Genomic DNA, 16363 nt, shown 5'->3' on the forward strand with positions numbered 1-16363 from the left:
ATTCTTCATATGATAATTTTTGAAGATTAACAAAAAAAAATAACCAAAAAAAAAAGAAAGAAAAAGAAAAAAACACATTCTTGTTATACCTCACTTGAGGTGAGCATGAAAGGGCATAAAACAGATTTTAGCACAAGCTGAGACATTAGCTTTCAATACAATCCTGGAAAAACGAAGTCTGATCTCACTAGGGCATTCCGTCATAAATTGTTCTTATTCACCTAAGACCATGTTTCTCTTCTGAGAATTACCTAGGAAACCCACAGTCTGCAGGCATATTCATAAGTTCAGGTATGATTTATAGACTGTGTATAATAGAAAGATTTGACTCATAAGCAGACTTTCAAAAACATCAGTCAATACATAGATTAAAACTAAAAAAAAAAAAAAAAAGCTGAGTTAAAATATTTTAGACTAATCCATCTGTATCCAGAAGTATTCTTCCTCTGGTTAAAATGTTATTTTAGAGCTCACTTGTGGAAGTTCTTCACTACCTCAGAGGAATTAACTCTGCAGATTTGGAAGATATCAACAGGTTTCTCAAACTCCATACCTACAAACAAAACCTAAAGTGGTCAAAGTACAATTAAAGTACAAATTAAACAATGCTGTTTAATTTTTTTTGATGAAGATAAAACCTGAGTAAATGCAAAGAATGAAAGAAAAATTACTCCTTGAAATAAATTTACTCTTTGAATTTTTACATCTTTAAACACCAGTAGTGGTTTGTCCCTGAAAGGTAAACTAATGTTCTTGTGCTTTCTGCGTACCAACCATAACAGTAAATATTACTGAAAATTTCCATTAGTTTCTTGACACTTACCCTTCCATATCTGTTAGCATAGGACCCTGTAAGCAAGGAATGGAAAATGATGATTGTCTCATCCAAATCCCAAATGAATACTCTCTGTAAAAAGAGAATCAAATCAATGTGTTCCTCTGTGAAGCTGATACTTGAAATGGAAAGTTAAAATTTGAATCAGTAAGCGCACAAATGAGAAAATTGTATTGAAATGGTTATATATTAAAACCATGGTTTCCTTGCCATTTATTTTCAGAGCTAGCATCTTTTTTCCAGAGGAGGGTAATACAATCTGTTAGCTTTTTACTACAATTGCTATTATATCAAATTATTCCATTAGAATAAAATTATAGTCATTGTCAAATACACACAGAAAATGAGATTGTACAATATATTGTTTTAAAGCCAGATGTGAGATAGAAACTGAAATAAGTGAAGAGAAGCCTCTGAAAATTAAATCTTTTGCATTTGAATTCTGTATTTCTGTAAGTCTTACAAAGCAAAGTTCATATAACTACTCTTGAAAATGTTGTCTAACATGAAAGTAAACTAGCAAATTGTTGCTAAGCAGTTACATCCCCTTAATCTACTTTCATTTTTAATGGAATTTATGCACCTGAAGAATAAAAATTGTGAATTCAGATGTTGCATGCGTAAGAATTTGAAGCATCAGTAAATAATTATTTTGCTTACAGCCAGTGGAAAATATGTGCTTTAAATCTGTCCTCTGACCACACACAAAATGATGTTTTAATGAAAAATAAAGTGTTCAAATACAAGTATTTAAAGTCTTGGTGAGATTGTATTTCCCATGATGACAAATGGGTTAAGCTTTTGGAAAGGATAAGTAATGCAGTGTGGACACTCATAGCTGTGGTGTGTCATTGGAGATGTGTTCTCAACATAAAGTATGGCCACTGAAGGGAATGTGAACATAGCATGAAAGAATAAAAACCGCTATTGTGCTAACAGTGTCTCCTGCCCAAAAAGAAGCATTGACATGGAAGAAGCTTTCTTATTATTATTTCTTATTATTATTATTAATTATTATTATTATTTAATCAAAAGGAAAAATAAAAGCCCAATATTTTTCAGAGAAAGTAGATGCTCTTCATGAAGAAATTTATTTAGAATAAAAACTACAAAAGTATTGGAAAAAAAAAAAAAAGGAAAGAAAATAAGGGCTCCTATGCCACTTTATTTTTCATTTGTAAATGGTATTTCTCTCTGCAAAATAATGATAAAAAAGATATAACATCAAAAATATATAATAAAATATACCTCTAGGTCAGAATCTGGTGGTGGTGAAGGATTATTGTTTCTTCTGCCACGTCCACGTGATTTTCCATCTGAACTACGACGCAATCTATCTGAATCCGAATCTTTAATAGGTGTTGATGGACTATGGATTGTACTGTATTCTGCTGTATTAAAGAAACAAAATTTTTACCTTTTAGTTTAAACTTCAAAATGTTCAACTTGCTTTGTAGATGTGACACTAAAACCAAGATGTTCACAAGAGTTCTAACTAATTCATGTAGTACTGCCATTTGCAGTTGTAATCATTTTAGTTAGGACTCATTAAAATGATTACAACTGCAAATGGCAGTACTACATAAATTAATTTGATCAAGTACAGGTTATATATAAGAATAAAGAGAGAATAATTTATTTCAGTAAACAAATAAAACATGAGTAAGTCCAAAAAATTTTCATTCCTTCAAATCATAAAAGAAGACCATTCTTTAGAGAAGATCATGCTCTAAAATAATAATAATTTTAAGGCTTCATATTATATATATATATCATATAGCTTCATATTAATTCAATTCTAAGTTTTCAAACATGCTTTAAGATGATCATCATGATGACTGGTAGGAAAAAAAAAGTGCACGTCTAAAAGAATTAACATGTAAAAAGTGAAATGTAAATGTTTAAAAATATTTTAAATTGCTTGTCACTTTAGCTTTAGATGACTATATTTGAATCTTATGAATAGAATTATTTCTAAATATAGCATGCAATTTTATTATTTTCTTAGGGCATGTTCAATGAAAACATGCCTAAACCATGGAGATAAAATTTAAAGTAGTCTTCAAAGGCTTATCAATACTGTACTTTTTCAATGAGTATATTCAAGAACCTTATTGTACACTAATTACCATGCTTCAGAAAATGTTTACTGTCATTTAACAGGTAAGAAAATAACAATGATTTACTTATGTTAGAAGAAAAATATTTTCCTGAAAACATGCCAATTGTAAGATGTTTTGCTATTCTTAACATCCACAGAGTCAGAAACAGTGAAGTGCTTGAACATTAAGAAATCAGACAACATAAATTATCCTTCCTTTCTCATATAATGCCTCTCAGAAAAGCAACAACACATTTTAAAATCTCTTTTTCATGACTTTGTTTTGCATCCTTAAATTCAGAAAAACTTTATTTTATTTTGATGGCTTTTTTTTTTTTTTCAAAATGAAAATAAAAATATATTTCTGTGAAGGTAGTTAGAATTTTGAACATATGATGTATTTAAAATTTTAATTTCTCAGTCGGCATTAACTACTATTCAGAGTTCAGTAGAAGTGTATATTTGTTTGTTAATATTAATTTACTTTTCAATCAACCTAAGCCATGGCATTCTACTTTGAACAGACAGGTATAATTCTCACACAAGTGATCCTTTTTCCTAAAAAAACATCCTGTTGAGGTCAAAGGTTAGATTAAGGAGGAGACTCTGGACATCTGTGTAACACCACATACTCACAATTACTCAAAATAATAATGTTTGCTTGTGCTCAATTATGGGAAGAGGTCTCAAAGTTCTCATGTTCAGCCTTCAAAACTACACTTAACTAAAATTCATATATATTACCTATTTTGTATTGTACTTTTAGTTAAGTCTCTCAGGCTATGTTAAACAAAGCTGAGTAACAACTTAGTATTCAATGCAAGGTAAAAGTCTTCAAAAGACACTCAACCTGTACTGAACAGTGATTCTATGTATGTGCTTAATGACAAAAAAGTTGACACAGCTGTCTACATAACTAAAAGCAGAAACTGAATCTTAGAATACCATGTACATTCCAATAATTATTTTTTTTCCATGAAAATGAACACTTCAAAATTATTTAGATTAATATATTGAGTGTTGATTGCTCTCACCTACTGTACTAAGACATGAATAAGAAATCAAAATAATTCAACTAGAAGAAAACTTCCCAACATTTTAAACTTAAGCGAGTTTTTTGTCTGCTATACATTATTTTTCTGGGTTATAACTTATTTCAAAGCTTTTTTTGCATTGTTTTATTTATTTTGCTTTTCTTTTTCCTTAAGGCTTTTGATAATTTAAAAACAAACAAACAAACAAAAAGACCAGAATTTGTTCAACAGGTATATTGCCCGGTAATACAAATATGTGCTCTAAAATTCAGATGTAATGGGAAATTGCATTTCCTGTTGACTAATTAAAATTAGGGATGCTCTTGGCCTCTGACAATATTTTTAGGAGTGTAACTTTAGATCCCAGTTTATTAAATTCTTCTCACATACATGATATGCCTAAAAATTTCAAATTATTAAACTTGGGATAGTGATAATAATATTAGATAAAAAAAAAAAAAGGAATGAGTAGCATGGAAAAATTATAAACAAAACTTCATGACAAATAAAAACTAGTGAAAAAATGTTCAGAGCAGAGCACAGGGAGTGCAGGGGAGGTAGTCTATCTATAGGAGCCTTACAGCTTTCCACTTTCACAGAAACACATTCATGTATGTATACTGCATTCAAGATTTCAAACACTTGGCTGCAATTTTGGGTGAAGATTCATTTTCATGTTCCCTTTACAGATGCAAGGCATTCGTCTGAAAGGGCCAGATCCTAACCTGACATAAAGGCTCCCAACCCCACCTGGGTATCCTAAGGTTGGTAGGATACCAACCAGTAGCCCACCTTTTTTTGGACCTATCGTACCTGCATTGTTCCCAACAGAGATGTGCTTCTCTCGTTCTTACAGATCTCTCCGGGCAATCTGCTCTGCTGTTTTGATAGCCATGCCATGACAAATAATATAACTTTAGCATTCCTTTACAGCAATTGAACCTCTGGGAAAACAGAGAAAAACTCTTTCCTTTATTGAATCTGTGTGTATTTGAACATTGTTCCCATATCCCCTTTGTTGTTCCCTGATGTTCCTCTTTTCTAGGCTCTAATTATTGCTCTATTATCTCTCCAGAGTGGACACAGCAATCCAAAGAAAAGTAGAGCAAAGTTGTGCTTCTGTGTCTCACAGGCTACCCTTTCCTGGACTCCACTTAACAGGGGACAGTTTACATTTCCTGTGATACTTTTAATAAATGTTAATTTCACCATCCCCAGACCAACTTCTGTGACACTTAACTGGTTATTTCTTGAAGATTTGGCCAAATACTACACATGAACTGAACACACAACACTGCTAATAATCACCCACTTATACACCTACTTATGAGATAGCCACTGCAACCATTCTGCTACAGCAGCGCGACAGATGGCAGTAACCAATGGGTGAAAACGTGACATAGTGTGTGAGAAAGTCGCCCATGTATGTAAAGGGAAACCATAGCATGTATTCTTTGGATTAAGGCTGCTTGACTGTGCAGCCTCAGTGTGTGCGGCTGGGTTACCAGCTCACTGGCCAATGGTCACTTGCAGGTCCTCATAAGGAAAGCCAATTAGAGAATTCAGTATCCAGCTGAGCTCTGAGCCTTGATGAGCCCAAGCCCTGACAAATTCTGGAGCAAGAAAAACAACAGCGGCTGAGGGTACTCGGTGTGCCACTAGTATTTGGAGTACTGAGAGCGGTCTGTGGGGAAAGGTAGGGCCTGGAAGGAGCTGCCAACATTCCCTATCCCACATTTGTGCAGTTCATCATTCCTGCCTAAATGTATACCTCACACCTGCTCCTATTCAGATCACATCTCCATTTTTTGAGTTCTCCTCCTGTCTCCAAAGAACTCACAGCCCCTCTCAGCATGGTGTCATCTACATATTTAATGGGCAAACACATTCTGTTCCGTCATCTAAATGATTAATGAAAATGCGGTCTGGTACTGGGCCCAACACAGACACTGAGGAATGCTGCTGTAGCCATCCTTCTATTTTAACAGCGAGCTCTTACTGGCTTCTCTCTTGACATGGTTTCCTAAACAGCTTTATATCATTCTGCTGTAGTTTTGGCTAGATTGCTTTATCCTAGTTTGCTTTTAAGATTGTTAAGTGGAAAGGTCTAGTTGTCAGGGCAGTGAAAGCCTTTCTGAAATCAAGCTGTATAGGCACAGTACACATTACTGTTATGCCTATTCTACATTCCCTGATATGAGTATTTAATTTGTTCAGCCTCAGCTGACTACATAGTAACATATTGTAATATTAGCTAAGGGAAATTACTATGTTTTTAAAGCAATTAATTTAATTTTATCCTGTTCTTGGGCACCACAAACACAGGGAGGTGCAGGAGAAAACCCAGAGCCCTATAGAACTGTGAGTGGGAGAGGATCTGCTCTTCACTGCCTGCCCCAAAATTCAGAGTACAAGGTCACCAAAGGGAGCTTTTAGAAATCAGGTTAAACAAAAGAAGGAGGAGTTCAGACCACAGCTAGGAGATTTGTGGCACCTTTTCCCAGAAAATGCCTTGCTCCCAAAAGATTACAAGGGTTCAGGAGGAGCCTGGAGATACCCTTGGAAGAGACACATTGAGGGGCGCTACAGCCATGCCTGCATTAGCAGGTAGTGCAGTTGGGTCTGTGGGGCCAAACGGGTGGTGACAGCAACCCTGAGGCCACACAGCCTGTTTCTGGGACATCATTCCAGGCTAGGCCCAACCCTGTGCCCTGAGGACCCTCGTTAGGGGCTGGAGGATTTAAGTGATGCAGGACACCTTTCAGGTCAGTTTTGTCTTGTGCAGTGCCAGGCCTGCTCTGCTAAGCCAAAGCTCTTCTCTTCAGAAAAGATTCCTGCTCCAAATTAAAATGCTAATGTAGTCACATCCTAAACATAAAAATAATGGCAGCTTTGGAAATCCCCTGAGATGAAAAATATCTGGAAGCCAGAAAAGTGCTCAGGATGAAACCTATACAAATTTTGTCCTCATGGCTCTCAGGCTGTCTGCTTACAGCCACTGTGGAAGGTAGGGTACAGGGATGGTTGATCCAACTGTCTCAATTCAATGACTACATTCTGTGTGCTACATACACCTTCAAAACATTATTTAATGTTGTATCAACAGTTATTCTGTATCCATTAATTGACACATATAATTTTAGATCTCTCTGCACTCTGTTCCAGGCTTTCTGTACCCATGTTACAGCTTGTTCCTGCTTCCCACACTCTGAATTCTCTCTCCAAACTTTGACTTTGACCAAGTGTAAAAGACTCAATCTTGACTTCTCTATACAGTAAAAAACAACCAAATAAACAAACAAAACACAACAAAAAGTAAACAACTAACATCATAAACGCAGATTCTGTGTCTATCTCCTTTCCCAAGCAAGACAAAAACAACACATAACTCTGAAAAATAAAATATATTTTCATTCTGCTCTACCTGAAATACATGAATCATACTACAGTAGACTATCAACTATGCCACAAGGAACCATATTATTGCAATTTGACATGCAGTGTCACAAGCGTATACTTCCATGCCACACAGCACTGTATGCAATTTTGATGGTTTTATGTCACACAAGAATATTTCCCATCACCCCATAAATTAGAATACTTCCATTACTTATTAATAGACTATAGAGTCACAGAGTCACATTTGCAACACACTATTTTGTGCTTCTTTTCATTTGTTACAGAAATTCCCCATAAGTAATTGCTGTATTTTCTTACTATTGATTTCACTAAACAGGACTAATATCAAATGACAAATCTGGGGAAAACTATCTGTCCCAGAAATCTCAAAATCTCAAAATTATTCTAAAGTATGTATTTAAGTATTTCTCACTGGTGAGTCTGTAGGTAGATTTATTGACAAAAGCATTGCAAATTTCATCAGACTTTCCCTACTACACTTCAAGAGTATGCAAAAATGAGTAAATCCCCATTATCAAAGTAATCCTATCTCATGTCACAATGTAAATTATACAAACAAGATGGGTCTAGGATAGCTAGTATAGCCAAATGTCTCTGCAAGTAGGTATATGTAAATATTTTCCATTTATATTACATCCAGATTTCCCTCAAATTTTACATTTAATTTTGAATAAATATCTTAAATTCTCAGGCAAGCATTATTTCAACTCCTGCATACTAAAATAAAAATATAAGATACAGATTGTTTCAGTGTCAGTCTCATGCTATGATTTTCTGACTTTTGTATAAAGCTAAAAAAGATTTCATAAGCACTGTATCAAGTTCTTCCTTTACGCTCTTACATAAAACCGAACCAAAATTGAACAATGCATTTATTTTATTTTATTTTATTTTATTTTTACTTTCTATATAAATATGACAACTACATTAGTTGTAAGTAAAAGCACTAAGAAAGTATTGCAATAAATACAATTATGCCTGCTAATGATATTACAGGAAGAATCTCTAATGCTGTTTTGACCAAAAGCCAAAATCTTCTCCATGTGAAAAATGAATCTAGTTTGTCTATTGAAGACTATTAGCATACTATTATAAGTTTGACAGAAATCCTAAATAGTCTGTTGATAAAAAAGCTATTAGACCTATAGGCAAAAAGGACTATTTATTCTGAGGCTTGGATAACCAAGCCTCAAAATTATTCAAAATAATTAAAAAAAAATAATAACAGTATTTAGTATAAATAGCAGTAGACATTATGTATGACTATGTGCAACAACAACTGTCTTAACAACCCCTGCAGTGGTCTGGAGCTTTCTCTTCAATTTACAGTGCTGAAGACGCCTATAATGGGCAGGTAGTACCTCTCTCAATTTCTTCCTTAGTCATTATGTATGGTTTTAAATAATTTGAAATAATTATTACTTTTAATCCTACAAAAAAAAAAAAAAAAAATCCTATTTATCTATTAGAAATATATACTGAAAGGTGCATTAAGTTTTTATATTGTGATGATTAGTCAGGTTATATACTGTTGAATGCAATGCAAGAGTTAAAAGTTATAAATTGTCAATGTAAAAAACAGAACAACCAATATCAGAAAAGCAAAACCAGTGTTGTACTTTACTATTTATTACTGTATCCAATCTCATTTCAGTTTTTACAGAAGTTTCATTGTTTCCTTCCTATGTAAATATATACTCCAGATTTACTCTTTACTTTTATTTATGAAAAAGTGCAAATAGAACACCAGTAATAAGTGAATAAGTACTATATATTTCTGCACAGATAGTAGTGAAAAGTTGCTTGTAAAGTATCTTTGCTCTGTTCCATTTTCTTATCTTTAATTTATTGTTATGAAACTTAGGAGAAACTGTAAAGGTAGCTTTCCCTTTCACAATACTATATACGCTATATTCTTTTGGGATATAAAGTTCAAGGAAAAAGAAGTTTGGCCCTTAAGAGCAAAATCGTGACCCATGGCTAAGAACAATTTTTGGTTAGCAAAGAAATTGTGGGGTTTTCAATCTGCATTGCGAAGTACATGAATAATCTGGATCCCTCTCTCCCTCCTCCCCCTCACCTCCAAAACCAAAACCAAAACCAATAACAACAAAAAACACCACCACACACCAAAACAAAACAAAACAAAACAAAACAAATCCAAACCAAACCAAACCAAACCAAACCAAACCAAACCAAACCTTCCACCTTCCACCTTCCAGTAATATTGTAAACAGACATTGCAGATATTGCAGAAACCAAGAAAACTGAGAGATCAGATATAAAGAACAGTGCAGCCCTCTCTTAGTGAGAAATAAGAAATATTATGTAATAAATCATAAATACAGCTTCTTATGAAACAAAAGGATAAAATCAGATTTGTTGTCTGCATTTCTAAACCAAAATTTGCACAAGTCAAGAAATTTCTGTTACCAGCTATGGTGATGGAGTTGAAATACTGCAAGAGAAAATTATTAAAGCTTTAGAAAAAGTAGCCAATTTTGACATTAACTGTTATAAATACACATTCCTCTTTGGTCATTCCTCTTTTGAGAGGAAACAAATTTGAAAACATTGGGTCAGGCATCATGGATTGGTGCAAAATGCATACTAGTCCAGGATAAATTTCAATATCAAGAATCCAGTTAAGAAAATGTAAAAAGGCCAGACACATGCCCTCATCCACTGTCTCCAGGCGTTTTTTTCTGTCAAGAATCTCTTGAAACAAAGTTGGTATCTGTGTCTAATCTTTGAGCTTTTCTAAGATTGACAATGCTTGAGCCAGCATAAAATTTTCACATCAATAATATCCTGCAGGAAGGAGCTGCACAGCTTACCTATATGCAGGACAAAGAAATACTTCCTTTTGTTTGCTCTGAACCTACTTTAATGAATTTGAGGAGTGGAAGGGATAGTGAATTATTGCTCACTTGTACTTTTACTATTTTTATAATTTCAGTTATTATTACTTCTCTTATGTACTAGAGCTCAAATGAAAAACCAGCAATTTGATGTTCATACCTGGGATAATTTCTTCACATAGGGATTTAAAACTCCCCCCTGAATGAACTTAATATTCTACTGTTACTCTGATGAAAAGCATTTTCTACTGTAAAGTGAAAGTTAGAATTTTACAAGTGAAAAAAGCCACAAACCTTTAAAGATTCTTACTTTTGAATTAAAACAAAATTTCCAATGAAATCTGAAATATATATTAAAAATGTTAAATAGCATAATAAGCTTTATTGTTTTGTTTAATAATTTTCTGATTATTTCACTAGCAAAATTACAGCTTTCCCAGGTTCCCAATAAAATAACATTAATTTATATGTATGATTTACAGAGACAGGAACTATCAACCTTTGTGTAATCAAGAGGTTTAGTGACTGATGTACAAGAATTTTTTCAGATCCACAAAGGGAAGATAAAGAAGAAATACCGAGCATGACAAATCTCTTATTTTTTTGCAAGCATCCCTGGATGTCCTGGATCGAATGAGAAAAACCTACATATTTAACTAAGGACTATGGAAAACCATAAAAGGATTATTTTATATTTGAACAAAGAATTAAATACATTTTAAGTCAAAATATCGGTGCTTTCTGAGTCTGCAAAACTCTATTAAAAATGTCTAGAGCTCATAATTTCTCTTTTCACATTGTTTGTTACCAAACTACTGTGTTTCACTTACTGGCAAAAATTCATGGGAAACCCCTATGTCTGTCAAATGATTCTGTTGCTTCTGTGAAGTCTGAAGGCTGTTCTGTGCTTGTCCTGGCATATTTCAGAACTGTACAGATTACATATATATGTATATTTAATACACAAGATGTCTAGGGCTGTCAACATACACAAAGAACAGCTGCAATTCAGCAGCTGCTGCCCATCCTAATAAGGGGTATAGCAGCCTAACATGATGGCTCTGCACTGCTCCCTACTATCCCTTACATATGGCACTCCAATCACAGCAGAAACGCAGCAGTCCAACTTGACCAGATGTAAAATATTCTACAGAAAACTGACTAATTGTAATATATTTGCCCATTTCATTTATTTATTTATATTAAATTTGGTTAGTTTGCTCATTTGTTCTGTGATTTTTTTTTTCTCTCTAATATGCCTTTCACTTGGGCCACTCAACCAGAATTCCCTTCTCCCATGCTGTTCCCTCTTCACTTTCACTTCGTCGCTTTAAATCCCAGACATACTCTGTATGAGCTCAGCAGAGGCTGTGTGATAAGCCTAAGCAAGAAGAAAGTAAAAATTAATATTATCCAAGGGAAGATGTGAGACACAACACTAGATACACTGACTGGTCGCTGCTTCTACCAGGGTTCAGGGTTTGTGAGGCAGTGAAATGATCCTACCTAATTTTAACATAGGAAACCAGCACTGGTAGTCAGCCTCCCTAAACTGCTCTCATACCATTGGAGAGACTTTGGTGCCTCTGGATGAAGATTATAGTTAAACAAATCTTTAAATATTTCTCTAGAGGTGCTGATGTCTCTCCCCTGAGTAACTTAAATGCCTCAGCAAAATACATAAAGGCAAATGGAGAAATCAGTTACTTTAAGACTTGTTACTTGCAAACCATTTGAAGGAACTTTGTTTTGGGAATTATTGCATCAGTAATATAAAAGGAAAGAGAAGGCATTCCCAGCAATATCAGAGTAGATGTGCACATGACTAAGCAATGGCTATGTCTAAGCAGAGCAGTGACAGGACACCCCATGAATGCACGTGGAAGCATAAGCTTGATACATCCGTCGTAAAGCCCATCATCTGCCAAATTTTTAGACAAAACCTCCTTAAAAGCAATGTAGCAGATCTGAGGCAGAAAAGAAAGCCTTTCAAAAAGGAAAGTGGTAGAAAAATCCTGTCTAGGAGTATGGAGCACAGAAAACTAATAGAAAGACTTTGACTAAACCACTAAATTTGAGCTTACACCTCCTCTCTCCATACATATCTGCTTTTAGGAAATATCAGATAGTTTTTTGTTTGTTTGTTTGCTTGTTTTTTAAAGTTGAAGATCTTGCAAGAACCCCAACCCAGATAATGCAATGATTCAATAGAAGTATCTTGATAAAAGCTAAAGCTTAATCATGTTTATTTTTCAAGGTAAGAAAAATGTATTGCTTCCAAATTAAAAAGAAAAAAAAAAAAGAAAACAACAAATAAAACCACAAGAAAACAAATCTAAATACTTAAAAGCAAAGTGAAAACCAGAATCATTATGCAGATTCCACTATACATCTGTATATTTGAAAGCTACAGACACCAATATGCTTTCATATACTTAAAAAGATTCCCTTCTCAAATACATTGATGCACACATGTGGGATCTTGTGTGCCCCAACTGTATTTTCTTCCCTACTTATTTTCAGAAAATGTGAGAAAAGGCACAACACTGCATACATTTTCTTCACATACACGCCCATACAGAAAAACAACAGTGCACAAGGAAATTATATCGAAGCTGACATTGCACATGCAAGACTGGTCTTATAAAGTAGATCAAGAAAACTGAAAACAATATTCCCAACAAAACCTCCAAAATAAAAGCTCTTGGTAGCATTGCCAAATCATAGGTGCTTTTCCACAGCTGAGAAACACACCACATTACTGAGAAATACATCTGCAAACTTAGATCTTCTCTGCAACAGATTTGAAACTACTGCCATCTACTAACTACTGACGTGCTTGAACTGTTAAAAAATGTATTTTTATTTTTTTTTAAATAATGGGAAAAGTATTTTTCACCCCTCATTTCCAAAAACAGCTGGAGCAGTTTGGCATACATGTTCGAAAAATGCCTCCACCAGTAAAGGACTGCCAAATTCTGTCAAGAAAGGTAAAACAACTGGGAAAAGGGACAAGCCACTGAAAATCTTTACTTAAAATGGAAACACTTGTGCAATTTCAACTACCTATTACAAGCATTATTATGTCCTCTGAAAGTGAAAAATACAAAAGCTCCCTTTCAAGTGGACACTCAGGCTGTGGTCTGAAGGCCTCTCAATTTCAGTCTTTGGGAAAATCAAAGGATTTTATCTTAATGAATACAGAGCTTAAAAGCAGCAGGTTCTGGTTTAGTGTAAAGTCTTTCCTATATCCTGAAATTTTTTAACACAAACATTTTACAAATAGATATAAAAACTTGTGTTTTGTAAAAGCCTTAAACTTTTACTGATCCCCATTTCTCTTTAGTCTGTGTTCTGTTAGAATCTGTGCAAGATGTGTCACAGGCTGAGGATTAAGAAATAATAACAACAACAACAAAAAAAAGCCGACTACGACTATACAGAAAAAAAAAATCCAATTCAACCCCCTTTCAACTTACAAAAATGTGCCTCATAGGGACCATAAAATCCGTGTAATTACCTGCTGCAGGATCTGTAACCGCTTGACTGGTGATGCCAGATGGTGGTTCTTGTAGCTGGTATGTTGCATTTGTGGAGGGTGTTGTCGGGCTGGTGTTGCTGTTTGTCATGTAATGCGAGGGATACGGTGAGCTATTATAATACTGTGCATATTGACCCTGGCCAAAACTGGGATAAGAGGGATATTCCTGCAAGACAAAAATACGCAACTGAATAGTCTATCAAAGTTTTGCTACTTTTTAGAATAAATTCCAAAATATAACTACAAACACATGTCAGGCTTTCAGCACGTATGCTTCCTAGACTGGATGCTATAGGACCTAAAACTGCAAAGCAGTAAAACTATATCTAAATTACAAATAATTTAGTATGTCTTCTCATACAAATAGCTTATTAGACAAACTAGTGAAGATGTGTGAATAAGGACATCAAACCCTGATAACTAGTTCTATTACTGTAAGTTGACATTTTGAAGAAAAACATTTATAAACATTAATTTAACTTGAGAAAATAGCTTTCCAGAAAGCTATTTAAGAGCTACGTTTTTTCAGTGGATGAGAATTCTAAGTTTGTCAAAGTTTCCTCCAGTCATATGTACAAATTTACCTGCTGTGAACTATTAAATCCAGTAGAATTTGTGAGTGAATTATTTCCCGCATATATTCCTGATGATGTTGTAAAACTGCTGCCTGAAATGAAAAATTATGTGAATTACTAAAACACAGTATCAGAGAATAACTTCCATCATGCGATTATATCATAAGGATATGGCATATTTGTAATATTTCCCATATGCTGAACGATCTGGTTGTCATCGGCTCTGCAGTATGTTAATACAGGGAAAGTGATAATTCATTGTTCCTATACCCCATGTTTCATTATTGAATAACAAAAAACAAACAAACAAACAAACAAAAAAATGCCCTGCTTTGACAGAAACTTGAAAGTTAGACAGGAATCTGCAGACACCTAGGATCAGATAGCAATCACGGTTTCTTCCCTTTCATTTTTTTTGTCAAACAGTAACTTTGAGCATTGTCCTGAGAGATGCTATCTCCCCTCACTGAACCCATGGGCTCCGTTTCTCCTACTGCCTTCAAGCATTGTCCTCTTATCTTTGGTCTCTTATCCCTGAACCTCAGTGCCTCGATGAAACAATAATAATAATAAAAAAAAGCCATAACACCCTTTTCAAAAATGCTTAGCCTTCCTGTGAAGCCATTAGGATTCACTAATTGATCATAGACAGCCTTGGGCCGTAAAACTACTTTTTTGGGTAGAGTCTATCAGGCATGACACAAGGGAAAAAAGTACCTCTCTTAGAAGAGAGACTGAAGATTGAATTTAGCCCAGAGACTGAATTACTGCCTTCATCTCCCTCTCCTCTCACATCCCCCTCATGAGCCACCAAAAATAGACAGATGGGTCTCTTGTTTAATATCTAACCTGAGAAGCCGTTCCACTAAAAGGGCAGCAACCCCCTTTCAGCTGTTTTGCCCTTGCTGGTTATAACCCAGGATTGACACAGCCACCAGCTGAGACATATGGATGCACAGGGTGAAGCTCTGTAAGCCACCAGAAAGTCTGTAATGAGGCAACCTATTGAACTCATACAGCAGGAGAGCACCAGTGAGCAAGGAACTCGCATCAAAGCACACGAGCTGTTTGCAGCCTTCCTTGCCGCTGAAACCTGCTTAGCACAGAGGTACACTGAGATCTTGGAAGAAAAAGATGCAGATGAGCAAAAGAGGCAAGGAAGGATGAAAGCCAACAGGGGGCCAGGTGTTACAGATTCACCAATATTCTGGTGTGCCCAACACAACTCAACAACCACATCTTACACAACTCATTGGGAAAAGTGACAGTTCTTGCAAATCCAAACAGCAAAGAATGCAGGCAGGACTGCATCCTTAGCACAGCCCCTATAGGGCATTTGCGAGCTATATAAGTTTTTTAAACAAACCAAAAAAAAAAAAAAAAAGTTTCCTAGCTATGACATGTCAGAAGGAAAAATATTTAAATGCTTCAATTGCAAAAGTTACTAAAAAAGCACACCACTTAAGCCTCAGAGTAAGAGATGTGAAGTATGTCCGACAGCAGTAAGAGTGAAAAAATGAAGTTTAAACTTAATGTGTGATAATGACTGTAAACATTTTTCTTGTATTTGCTATTAGCACTAAAGCTCTGTGGTTGTTGATAGATGCTACTAATCCTGTGAACTAAAATCAGATTACTTCAGCAGAAGAGTTGACATCCAAGTTTAGCAGATAGTACAGATAAACAGTACTAATGAGAAAAACATGTTGTTTTAAATTTAATTTAAAATTGGAAAACAGATGTTATTTTTTATTATAACAAAACCCAGAGCCAAAATACAGCTGAAAAATATTTTAAATTGCAAAACTTTGAAATGCTATTTTATTTCTAAGAGTGCTTTGGCTGGAAGAATGTAAGTTACTGTGTCTCTTTTATTTCTGCAGTTATTTCTGACTGATGCAGTAATACATCCAAACACCAGTTTTATAGGTGCGTGGTTTGAACCATTCTGAAAAGATATGAAATGCCTCTCACAGTCATAAGGAAGAAAAAAACA

At 34.8% G+C, this 16363-nt stretch overlaps 1 protein-coding gene across 16 annotated transcripts in view; it reads right to left on the minus strand.

The window, feature by feature from the left end:
- EYA1 (EYA transcriptional coactivator and phosphatase 1) overlaps window positions 1-16363 on the minus strand; it is a 162570-nt gene that overhangs the window by 40614 nt on the left and 105593 nt on the right. For all 16 annotated transcript variants that reach the window (XM_068672079.1, XM_068672074.1, XM_068672078.1 and 13 more), the window contains 4 exons: window positions 14377-14459; window positions 13772-13958; window positions 2084-2226; window positions 824-907 (listed from right to left, as the gene is read on the minus strand). In XM_068672079.1, coding sequence (XP_068528180.1) covers window positions 824-907; window positions 2084-2226; window positions 13772-13958; window positions 14377-14459 — 497 coding nt within the window. The remainder of the gene's footprint in view (window positions 1-823; window positions 908-2083; window positions 2227-13771; window positions 13959-14376; window positions 14460-16363) is intronic.

Source organism: Anas acuta, chromosome 2, assembly GCF_963932015.1.
Source record: "Anas acuta chromosome 2, bAnaAcu1.1, whole genome shotgun sequence".
Lineage (NCBI taxonomy): Eukaryota > Metazoa > Chordata > Aves > Anseriformes > Anatidae > Anas > Anas acuta.